The sequence below is a fragment of the Culex quinquefasciatus genome, chromosome 1 (genome assembly GCF_015732765.1).
Source record: "Culex quinquefasciatus strain JHB chromosome 1, VPISU_Cqui_1.0_pri_paternal, whole genome shotgun sequence".
NCBI classification, from domain to species: Eukaryota; Metazoa; Arthropoda; class Insecta; order Diptera; family Culicidae; genus Culex; species Culex quinquefasciatus.
The window spans coordinates 16094342-16106497 of NC_051861.1; the positions used below are offsets into that span (position 1 = coordinate 16094342).

The 12156-nt window shown below is 44.8% G+C and overlaps 3 protein-coding genes across 3 annotated transcripts in view; 2 read left to right on the top strand and 1 right to left on the bottom strand.

Moving 5' to 3' along the window:
* LOC6045593 (protein THEM6) lies at nt 1–7563 on the top strand. The gene is made up of 2 exons (XM_001862899.2): nt 1–108; nt 6828–7563. Exons 1-2 carry the CDS (start codon nt 16–18, stop codon nt 7416–7418), a joined length of 684 nt encoding a protein of 227 aa, XP_001862934.2. The 5' UTR covers nt 1–15; the 3' UTR covers nt 7419–7563.
* On the top strand, nt 2180–3803 carry LOC6045592 (nucleotide exchange factor Sil1). The gene is made up of 2 exons (XM_038249868.1): nt 2180–2437; nt 2501–3803. Exons 1-2 carry the CDS (start codon nt 2329–2331, stop codon nt 3724–3726), a joined length of 1335 nt encoding a protein of 444 aa, XP_038105796.1. The 5' UTR covers nt 2180–2328; the 3' UTR covers nt 3727–3803.
* The window catches only part of LOC6045596 (vacuolar protein sorting-associated protein 13B), a 24413-nt gene continuing 19720 nt past the window's right edge, over nt 7464–12156 (bottom strand). The window contains 1 exon segment of the mRNA XM_038249862.1: nt 7464–9829. Within this exon segment, the coding sequence (XP_038105790.1) occupies nt 7592–9829 (2238 nt within the window). The 3' untranslated portion in view covers nt 7464–7591.

Here is a 12156-nt window from a genome sequence, read left to right on the forward strand (position 1 = left end):
AAGCCAGACTACGAAATGCGCTTCAGTCGCGTTTCGATCTTGAACTTGAACGCATCGATCGCGTGGCACATTTCGTGGGCTCGTCGTCACACTATTTCAATCGCCAGGGTGAGTAATGAATAATTTCTGGTCGTACCGAATTGTATTATCGAGCTAACTGTGCCCTGGAAGAAGCAACCTGAAATGGAATCTAGCGGGGGAGTTTCTGGCTTTTGAAATAAATCGAAGCACAGTCAATTTGAAAAGCGGAAATGTGAAAGTTTCTCGCTTTCTTCATTTTCGGCTTTAACGTTTTGGAAATGAAGTAAAGGTTTTTTTTTCAAGCTAGCCAGTACAATTTAAATAACTGGAAATAACCTTCAGACTAACGTGTTAATATGCAAAAAGAGGTCACTTTAGTTGGGCCCTGGTTAAGTAATGTAGCTTGGATGTTCGACAAAAGTGAAACTCATTCCGTGACGGAGAACTTCTCTGAGCTCACAATCGACACTGTGATATTTGATAATTGCAATTATAAGGTAAAATCATGTTTATAGAAATAAAGGTTAGTTATACATCGTTATTTGTTATAAAAGATCAGAGTATAGAGGTTTTTTGAAACACCATGAGGAAACATGTATACATATTTAAAATAGACATATTTAAAGATAAAACTGCAATCTTATGTCTCTCAGCATTGGCTGGTCCTACAAGATACAAAAAATATAATTTCCTAAATTAAGCGAACTGTGTGTAAACCTGAATTCTTAGATAACTCACCACAGACCAAACAATTTTTCCACAGATATGTAGGAACTGTCTCTCTCAACGATTCTCTTCCAAGGAAATGTTGGTGCTTTCCATTTTTAGGCGCAGACTTGATCAAAGAGTGACCCGTCCAGGTCACGCCTCGATTCGGTCGGATCTAACGTTCGTCCATTCGCGACCGCTGCCACCGTGCCATGTCTTGCGGTCTATAAAATAAAATGAAAATAATGCGTAAATTGAGCTACTCTTTGTGAGATTACGTCCAAAACGCACCGAAGCTCTGAGTCCTTCCGACAGCGAGGTCGTCCAGCCGCGTCGCCTTGCCTGGGCCCTCTGCATGCGATCCAGCTGCACCGAGTCCCCGGAGAACATGACCACTCCACCGGACGGCCTATCCGTCGGTATTTCGTTAGCGCTGATGATAATCCGTTCGATTAGTGTGCCCTGTCGACGACCCTTTGGCCAGTCCGCGGTAGTTCCAGGACCGCCGCTCTGCGCGGTTAGGGTGCTGATTCCGTGACACGATGCCATGCCCAGTAGGCCAAGCAGCAGTACACAAATCGTAGGCTTCATTCCGAGCAGTTTGGGCGCAGTTTCATCCCACTTTTTTACGACTGGACAACGAAAACAAAGCGCGTCCTTGAGCGCGAAGTGTGCAGAATTGGATGTACTATCTTCCGTCAACTGAAGCATGTACATATTTGTGTGCTGCATTCTCGCAAATCACACATATTCGCATCTCGGCAGTAGATTGCAAGATTTGCGAGCAAACTATTCTCTGAGCACGCCACACATACCACGTGGGATGATAATGTGAGTGCGAATTGGCACCCGGTTGCATCCTTCTTCCCACTGGACTTGCCCTACACGTGAACTTCTTTTCTCTCTGGAATTTTGCTTGATGCACACCAAGACTGAGCTGCATTTATAAACAAACGTTTGGCTGTATTCCTGCTCAATAACTTGGCGGCTTTCCAATCACCGACGTAGAAAAGATGCTCTTTCAACAAGATCGTTGCAGGCAGCGTGTGATCTCGAATAAACGTTTCGTTATTCTCTGGAACTTTACTCTAATGCATCGTTTTGGAAGTGTTTGACCTTGACTGAACTAGATGTCCCTTAGCAGCGGATGTTGTTGAATCATTCGCGAAAATAGCAGGAACCTCCATTCTCTAATTTGAACAGTTAACAGTAGCCCTAAACGGCAACTTCTGAAACGAAAAGAGAACACAATGTTAGTAAACATCTCGACTGACACGTTTAAAACCAAACTTTACCCTCAGCATCTAGTAGTCTCTCCTATTTCTTGCATGCAACGTCGCAAGTTTTGCTTTCTCCGCAAGCCTTGGTTCGCGCATGCATGGCTTATGTGCCACCACAAACACCGCGTGTTGTGTTTGTGTTAAACCGGTCAGTCGAGCACATGGTTTGCTGCGATGGTATGCGTGCGTGTCATCTCTTCTGACCACTGACGTGTGAATAATGTTGGTGGTCGCCGTCAAGCATATTTTGCATTCTACGTCGGGATTTGAAGTGATAAAGTTTGTCTCCCTCCCTGTGTTATAATAGTTTAATTCAGTGATGAAAGTTTTGGCTAAAGTGCTGGTGGCTTTGCTGGTCACGTTGTGTTACGCGACCAAGAATGACACGGTTTTTGTGGCCACAGATGAATGGCAGGAAATCGGCGACGGTAAGAAACGCCTCGCGAATATTTCGCTCTGACTTGCAACTTATCGGGATCCATTTGTTCAAGGTCAAGCAATTCCACAAGGACTGCACGTGCGGATAAATCTTCAAACGGGTAAAAAGGAAGCCAAACTACTGCAGCAGGAGTCTAACGACACCAGCAGGTCGACACTGTCGACCGTTCCGGGCGCAACCGTTCAGGACCATGACGTGGGCAGCTCGGAGCGGCTCGCCAACATGGAGAAATTAAAGGAAGCGCTGCAGCGCATTCCGACGGACGATTTTAAGTTTGACGAAAATGAACTGAAAAAGGTCAAGGCCAAGTACAAGAGCTACGAAGAGATTCGACAAGAGCTAAAGGATGCCCAGCTGGAAATCAAGACCGACAGTGACATCATGGCCGACCTGTTTGAACATTTTAACGAGATCCGAGAAGCGGGTCGATTAGCCGAGGCGGCAGTCCAAACAGAGCTGGATGTGATATTTGAAGATCTGCAATACCTAGTTCACCAAATTGACAACGCGGTTGACTTCATCAGTCGCCAAGGAATCGAGCAGATCATCTGGCCGGCGCTAAACCAAACGGAATCTTCCACGTTGAAGGTTCATGGCTTCAAGCTACTCGGAACCGTCGTTCAGAACAACCCAAAAGCCAAGGTGGCACTTTTTGAACGCAACGGCGGAGGCATCCTACTGACCAAGCTGTCTCAATCCAGCGACACGAGCGAAGTTTCAGCCGGTCTCTACGCACTGGGCAGTCTGCTCCGTAAATTTCCCTTTGCCCAAACGGAACTTCTCAACCCCCACGGGTACAGTCTCCTCTTCGAGATATTCAACAAGAAGCTCGACCTGCGGGTCAAGTTCAAAGTCGTCAAACTCATTTCCGACCTCGTCCAAGACTACGATCATGCCCTGACCGCACCGGAAGTCGACGCCCTCACCAAGGAACAATACCGATCAACCAATCTCAAAGAAGGTCTACTGAAAGCGGACTACTGTAACCAGGCCCGTGAGTTCTTCCACCACAACAAGGTCGGCTTTGCGCAAGACGAGAATCTCACCGAGGAGGTCGTGGAGGCGTTGCGTAGCGTTAGTGCGGGTATGTGTGCGGACACGTGGTCTCGCTGCGCCCTGTTCCGGCACACGCTGCTGGTGCTGCGAAACACGCTGGATACGCGACTGGGAGAACTTGGCGGCAAGGATGGAGCGTACTTGGGCGAGGTTCAGGCGGAAGTGGTGCGGTTTCTGGAGGAACTGTACGGCAAGCCGAAGGAGAGTCGCGATGAGCTGTGAGGTCGGACGGGTTTGGTGAACTAGATGCAGAGAGAATTGAAGATTGAATAAATTATTTATTTTGTTTAGCAAAAAAACTGTTGTTTCAATCTTAATTGTTATTGTCTGTGTGTGTGCGTGTGGTTCAATCTAATACCCGGGGACCGGCATCGAAATTATAAGAAAGAATAGTTTGTACAGTCGCCTCTCTAGCTGTCGATCTTCTCGATATCAATATTGTTCCATCTGTCAATTAATCTTTCATTTCCTTCAAAGGCATGCTTTGATTTTTTCGTTCTATAATTTGATACCTCCCACTCTCGACGGTCCCTTCAATATCGACACAGAGAGAGTCCACTGTATATCAGATTTGGCCCTCACGCTGCTTCCAATAACCCATTTCAGAATTACAGAGCTATAAATTTTTAAATTCATAAATTCTTGAATTCGAATGAATTTCTGTGGCATGGCATTCTAGGAAGTGGTCTCTTCTTGGGAATGGGATATGTGAGATCAGATTTTCATACGAACTTTGGCAAAGACGGATAATTCTCGCTTACTGAAGAGGGGTAGAGTGAAGAAGAGGGAGAATACTCACTGGTCGCACAAGTTCAAGTCGCCAATGAAGGCAACGGGGTTAAAATCTTTTTCGTTGACCGATGTTATTTTTGCGAAGAACTCAATCCCGACGGTATCCCGCGCCTGGGTCCACAGATGCTCCATTGTCAGCAGGTAGTCATCCGGGAACTGTTTGCCCGCCGGGGGTGAGTTCTCCAAGCAGATGACCGTTGCGTGCCACTCCTCGCCTTGCCTGACCAGCCGCATGCGGTACAGCTTACTTGGTACGAAGATGGTACGACATGCCGTTATCTGCAACGGACTTATTGTCCACAGCAGATCCCGGTCATGACCACCACCCTCCTACCTTCAGCGTAGCGTTTGTCCCATCTCTCCATTTGTACCCACGGGCCTGCATTCACCTCCCTATCCATCAGCACACAGAACGTCAAAACATCTGACACTGCTCAGTATGGTAGTACCTTGAATGCCATCTGCGATAGCATGTGGAACAGCTGAAGATGTTCCTCACGGCCGATGACGTCCACCGTCTGGATTTTTTCGGCCTTGGACAGCCCTTTTTCGACCGTTATTCCTGTGCGAGGCTGCAAAGTAAAACAAAACCGATGGTAAAATCGCATGCAAAAACATGCACATGCACTTTGTAAGCAAAAGCATGTAATATTGCACGAGAAAACGTGTACGAAAAAAAATAGTTTAATAAAATATGTTTAAAAAGAATACCTTTTAAAATTTTTTTTTTTGAAAATGCTGAAATTTTGGAAATCTTGCAGGCCAAGGATTGATACCTAAGAGCATGCAATGGCACTGACCTTGTTGCGTGCTCTTCGGTTGACATCCACGTAAGGAACATCCTGGAAGGAGCGTAACTAACTACATCCGTAGTTCTGTTAGATCATCCGAATTATCTTGATCAGAACAATATAGCTCTGGTTCCTTGCGAGTGTCCTATTTTCTTACCTCCACGTTGGCTTGGTTTTCATGATGACCTAGCTGGTGGCCTGTGGAAACGGATCGTAAACCTTTGACCACCGCGGGTCAGAGTCGAGACGGCTAAAAGAAAGGGGCGCGACAATGTGGGAAAGGGAAGTAATTTGTGATTGTAGACGGTATTGTTTCGATTCGCAGTATGTTGAGTCAACTGCTGTGGATGTACCTGAAACAACGCACAACGGGGTTTCTCTTCTCTTCATTCTCAGCTACCACCTATCTCCTATTTTTATTTTGCTCTTCTGATTCCCAATTCTTCACTGATTCTTCTATTTAATATCCAACATTTGATTTTAATTTTACTTTAAACTTTCGATTATCTTATCTCTCAAAGCTTTTCCACTCTTTTCTATCAATTGATACTGCTGTAACAAACTTTGTTTTGTTTTTTGTTTTCCTTAAAAATATACTTTTTCTTATCAAGTAGTAATATCAAGTCTATTTATCATTCGCCTAATCTTTTTTGATTTTATTGCGAATTTATTTATTTGAATAATTCTTTATGTGTCCTATAAATTATCATTGCTATAATCTAAGCTTGTTTTGTATCTCTATTTATTAACTATTGTCTACTTTTACATCTAATACATCTAGCTTCTCATTTTTATTCTTTAAAATACGCTCATCATTCTCTTACTATTGATACTTGATTTTTATAAAACAAATTCTCTTTTACTGTCAATTGTTTTCAATCTTCACCCTTTTTTTCAAACAAGTGAGGTTTGAGCCCTTACTCAATTTATGGAATGGTTAAAGGATTAACACACATATTACTATTGTATTTTTTGGTAAACTTTTATAACATTCTTAGGACCAAAAATTGTAACAAAACACCGCGACAAAAGAAATAGCAACAGATAAACAGACTCAACAATATAGGGAAGATTTCAGGAGAAAACAATACACAGTAAATAACAATAAGTTTTTGAATACAAACTAAAAATATAACAGTTTTTGCTTTAATGAAAGTTGATAGGCACACTTTAAATGGTTAGGCGCTTATACTTACATCAAACCCTACGTAATGTACCACCCCCGGCCGAGTTAAAATGCGTAACCGGAAAAGAAGGTGTGCATGCCTGGCACGAACACTCAAAGCGTGTTCTAGCGTGTTGCTCGTACTGACTCAGAGCAAGGGTGAGATGTAGGTGTAAGGGCAGTGCGTGTTCGTCGGGAACCTGGTGCATAAGAGGTCCCGTTCTTACACTGAAAATTGCGAATTGCGAATTGCGAAATGCTGAAATTTTGGAAATCTTGAGATTTTTGAAAAAGATCTAAGAATCGAGAGCCGTCAGTCGTAATTTGTCGATGTTACATACGATCGTAATATTTCGATCGAGTAATCTCCATCGTGATTCAATATTTAAATTACGAAATATTGAGATCGAGTGCAATAATCACCACGATGAGTTTTCAATATGTTTTTAAATGTTTTATGGGACTCAAAAAGACATCTTTTGTGCCATAATGCAAGAGACATGAGTTTTGGTTAAAAATTAATGTGATCAAAAAGGAATAAAATAAAATTTAAATACGTCTTACCTTCTCTACAGATGTTCTCCTGCGGCCTCCTCATCACGCTGCTGGTGCTGTACATTATCTGGGATGTCAACTACTTCATCCGGTGCGTGGCCACGCTCGGCTACGGCATGCTGTTTCAGCGCAAACGCCGCGTCACCGACCAAACCTCGATCTACGGGCTGTGCACCACCCAGGACGTGGACATCTTCATCCGGCACATGAACAACGCGCGGTACGTGCGCGAGCTGGACTTTGCGCGGTTTCACTTTTACGCACTGACCGGAATCTACGGCAAGATCAAGGCGAAGGGTGGTGGCGCCGTGCAGGGCGCGTCCAGCGTCCGGTATCGGCGCACGATTCCGATCTTTAGCGCGTACAAGATCACGACGCGGTTGGTTTGGTGGGACGACAAGGCGATCTACCTGGAGCAACAGTTTGTGACGCTGGGCGATGGGTTCGTGCGGGCGGTGGCCATGTCCAAGCAGTGCATCACGAAGGTCGACGTGGTGGAGATGATGAAGCAGTTCCCGGGGGCGGAACAACGACCTGAGATGCCGGAGGAGTTGCGCCAGTGGTTGGAGGCGATCGAGACTAGCAGTCAGAAGTTGCGGAAGGAGAAGTGAATGCTCGCGAAGGGACGTTCGGAACAGTGAATAGCGCGACGGGGGTTTGGTGCAAAATAACGTTTTTGTTTATAATTTAATACCTTATTGCATTCCCATGGAGTGGTATATAAAATAAAATAATACACCTTTGTTTAAAACAAAAGAAAACACTGACTAAAATTTCCTCTCCCTTACCTCGCATCGAACGGTGCAAACACGATCGTTCCGGCCGGCTGTTGGCACTTTTTCAGCAGGTTCACGTACCGCACCAGGTAGCGGGCCAGGTTCTCGTCCACGTACAGCACCAACCGGCGTTCGTTGTTGATCGCGTCGGTGTCGTGCTCTCCCTCGATAATCGGAACGTCCACCTCTTCCAGAAGGTGCCGACCGTTGTCGTCGTCGTCGTTGTCATTCTCGAGCGTATCTTGCTCGATCTCGACGACCGTATTGTCGGGGTCTTGTTGCGTGACGGCAATCAACGAGCCCGATGAGTCAGCGATGGTTCGTTTGGGTGGTTGGACTGCTTGAACCTGCTGAGGCCTGACGGAGGTCAACGGAGGTGGCAACGTGTAGGAGGTTAGCTTTGGCAGTTGCAGCGTCGATTCCTGCACAAACTGGTACGTTCGACTGGAGATGGGGTAGGAATCGTAATCCGTTGGCGGAGGAGGCAGCTCCGGTCGGACTCGGAGCAGAACTTGGGTTGGATCGGACGCGTCTACACTGGGGTAGACGGTCTTGAGGTCAATCACCTCCAGCAGAACGCTTTGATCAACGTCTAGAAGGACGAGCGTCTTTTGGTAGACACCAACTACAACCAGCTTGTACTGATTCCGGCTGGCGTAAGTCGCGTGGATGGTGAACAGCAGAGGTCCATCGTACAGGGCTTGAGGTTCCCAGAGGGTTTTGTACGGTATCGGTTCCAGTCGTTGCAGTGGTTGTTGGCTGTACTTTGGAGTTGGCATCGTGTTGTACCCGACACTGTGTAGCATTCCTTGCCCGGTTAGGGCGACCAGTTCCGCAGCTCCACTGATTGGTTTCGTAAACGCACCGACAATTCCCTTACCAACTCCGGTCACCACATCGATCGGACTCCTGGCCTGAAGAGGATGATGTGCTAAGCCGCCGACGGCTCCAAGAATGCTGATTCCCAGCCCGGTGAGACCCTGAGTGAACCCCTCGGTCATACCCTGAGGTCTTCGACGGCGGAGAGCGTCCGTCCTCTGCACGTGCTCCGAGTCCAAGGTCAACCGATCGAGGTTTCTCGCCACCGACGTCGCCAATTTCGTGACCGAATTCACCGTACCTGCGGTGATGTTCCGCACCAGCGAGGTCGATCCTTGCGTAAAGCCAACCAGGAATCCCCAAGGTCCACGGAACAACCCCTGCACCGGAAGCGACACGAAATCTCGCAGTCCACTGGTAACCGAACGGGCCAACCCGCTGGGACTACCGAGAATCTCGAGCGAACCGATCACCCAGCCTCCGCCAAAGATCGCCCCCGACAAATAGTGCATTCCCAGCGAGTTCCCAAACCTGATCGGCAGCGACCGGATGCTGGTTCTTTCGTAGGCGGAAAAGTCCAACGGACTATGGTCGAGCGCGATGTACAACCTCATGCACGTGTGCACGGAAAGCAGCACGTGGAGAGGTTCTATCCGGATGTACCGGAACTTGATCGGATCCGCCAGGTACGTAGATTGCTGAATCACCAGCTTCGGCACCAACACCTGCCCTGCCGGGCACTTGATTCGCTCCACGGCGACCTCCGGCTGATACAACAAGTTCATCGGCAAGCATTCCATCATGTAGTCCAGCAAGATATTGATATAAGTGTCCTCGACGTACGCCCGGATCGGATTGACCTTGAACCTCAACCCCTCAACCGCCGTCCAATTACTAGCGTCCATTTCCACATAAATCGAGCACAACGCGTTCAGCGCAAGCTGCTCCAACGCCTCGTTCAACCGATATTGGCTCGGCACCACAACCGGCTTGCGCTGCTTAGCTTCATGATCCTCACTGCACAAAATCACCGGAAAGTCGTACTCCCCGTTACAGTGCAACTCGTTATCAACCTGCACGTTGACAAACTGAACCAACGCCCGGTTGCTATCCCCGCCGGAATTCGCCTCAACCCCCAACCGATCAAAGCTGAACGAAATCAGGTCCGTCTTCGAGCAGCACCGAGCTGGCTGATCGCTAAACAGAGTCAAATTCAGCGATTTAAAGTAACCACGGAACGATACGCGCTTGGTGGGTGGGCTCGGAGTGTGTGAGTTGGAAGACGCTGGAATGCTGGAGGATTGTTGCTGCTGCGGTTTGGGTTTGTGGGCGCCACCTGCGCTGCTAGAACTCGAATCGACTATGGTCGGTGCTGGGATCGGATTCGACAGGCGCGTGCGAATGTCCTTGGCGGAGAATTCCAGGTCCTAGAATGGAAGGCAATAGGCAGATCATTAATCAACCATTAATATCATATTTAAATTTCAAAATGAAAATAGAAACTCAAAAATCAAAACGATTTACAAAATTAAGAAATTCAATTGTTTAAAATCTCAAATTTAATTTATTTCACAAATTTAAAAAAATCAAAAACTAAAAAAAAGAAAACTTAAACAAAATGAAGTTTTTGAATATTTCGAATTTTAATTTTATTTTGCCTTCCTCACCTTACTGAGGAAAGGCTATAAAATCACTCGAAAAATGAACTTTTATATATATTTACATATCGACTCAGAATCACCAGCTGAGCAAATGTCTGTGTGTTTGGCTGTATGTAGACATGTGTACCGAATCAATGTCACTGGAATAACTCGTCAGTGACTGAGCAGATTTTGACCGTATTGGCCTCATTCGATTTGTTTTGGGGTCCCATAACGTGAAGACTTCCATCATTGTCATGATTTTTCGTTCAAAGATATAAATTTTGCGTCGCTTTCAATATTTTGACAAAATTCCTTCAACAAGTTGTTTAGAATAGTGCCATACACATGCTGATTCCTTTTGGTAACGATTATCCCATTCTTTGTAAAGTTATGGAAATCGTCATTAATCAATGATTGCACAATTGATTTAGACCAAAAATTCCTTCAGTGGCTTCAAGAAGGCAACAACCGGCACATGCTGATTCCTTTTGGTGCTGAAATTCGTTAAATTGAATTTAATACAGAATATTTTATAGTGATGATCAATTTTCTTCGAAAATGATCAACGGCTTCACCACTTGAAGTTTATAAGATTTCGTAAAGTACATCAAAAGTTATGCTTAAAAAACTGCTGCATATAAATTTCACAATTTGCCAAAAAGTGTGCTTTTTGCATGAAAACCTGTCATATTATATATTTTTAGAAAGGTTCTGATATGACCTTTCTTGTGGATTAACAATTTTCAAGATCTGACTTACCTATCAAACCTTACAAGCAGTTTCGGGTCAGATCGCCACGAAAAAGCCGTGAAGAGGGATGCCATTTTCCTCAAAGGCGGTGTTTGTATAATCTTGACAAATTATTTTCCCTAAAAGAACACCCAGTTAGCAAAATCTAAACTTAGAAATATGTATCCTCCCTGCAAAGGCTTATGAATTGATCTCAGTTGAAAGGTTCTCCAAATCTCTGAATTGCAAATGTAACATCCTGGAGCAGAACTGTTAAATTCTAATAAAAACACAATTGAATTGAATTGAAAGTCTGTAGGTAGTCTGTTTTTTTTTTGCTCGTCACTTATTTTTATTAGGACCTCTTAGGTGCTGCAATCACGTTAGCGGAGATCTATGAACTATGTGGACACTTTAGGGGGGTTGGAATTACTCTATAAATTAGAGGAAGGCACCATGCACCAACCACCTAATGGTGGATTAAGTAACGCTTTCTATTTCAATTTTGTAATTTGAAATTTTTAGCTCCCCATATATATACTTGAATATTCTTGAATATTGAATCCTCATCTCAATGAGGAAAGGCTATAAAATCACTCGAAAAATGAACTTCTTTATTCGACCTCGTAGACCCACCTTCACGTATACCTATCGACTAGTTATTATTATGAAGTTTAGAAAAGTACTAAAAACGATTTTAGCTAAACTTCGGAAGATTGTAAAAAAGGTGGTTTATGTGAGAAAATTCGTCATGCTATATATTGATTGCCCTCTCCCCGTGCCCATACCTTCACACTTAGCAGACCCGGGAGGCGGAGTCTTGTCGCAAAAAGAACGATACACGCCTGTGGATCCGTTGACGAAACCGCAAGGTTTAAGAGGGCCACATTATAAGGTGTTACGTCGATTCCGTTTTTTTTTTATATACAGAGAATCCTCTTTTTACGCGGTGGCGTTATTGTTTTTGTTTCGTAGATTTCTCTAGAATCATACAATATTTTTGCAAGTTTCAAAAAGCGTTTTGTAGATCTGAACAAAACCTACAAATTGCTTTTAAAACATTGCAAAATTGTTTGGTCGTTCCTGAGAAATCGCCAAATTAGAAAAACGTAACGCACCGCGTAAAAAGAGGTTTCACTGTATTGTTAGAAAGGTATTTGAAAGACCTTTTCAACACGTTCAAAAGATTGAAGATCTGACAACCCCATCAAAAGTTATGATCACTTAAGTGTTATTTCTACACTTTTTTGAGGCCGGATCTCAAATTTTTGATCAAGAAGTTGTCCGGATTTATCATGCGACCCATCATTGGATAGGTAATCAAAAGACCTTCCCAGCAAGCCCAAAAGATTGAAGATTTGACAACCATATCAAAAGTTATA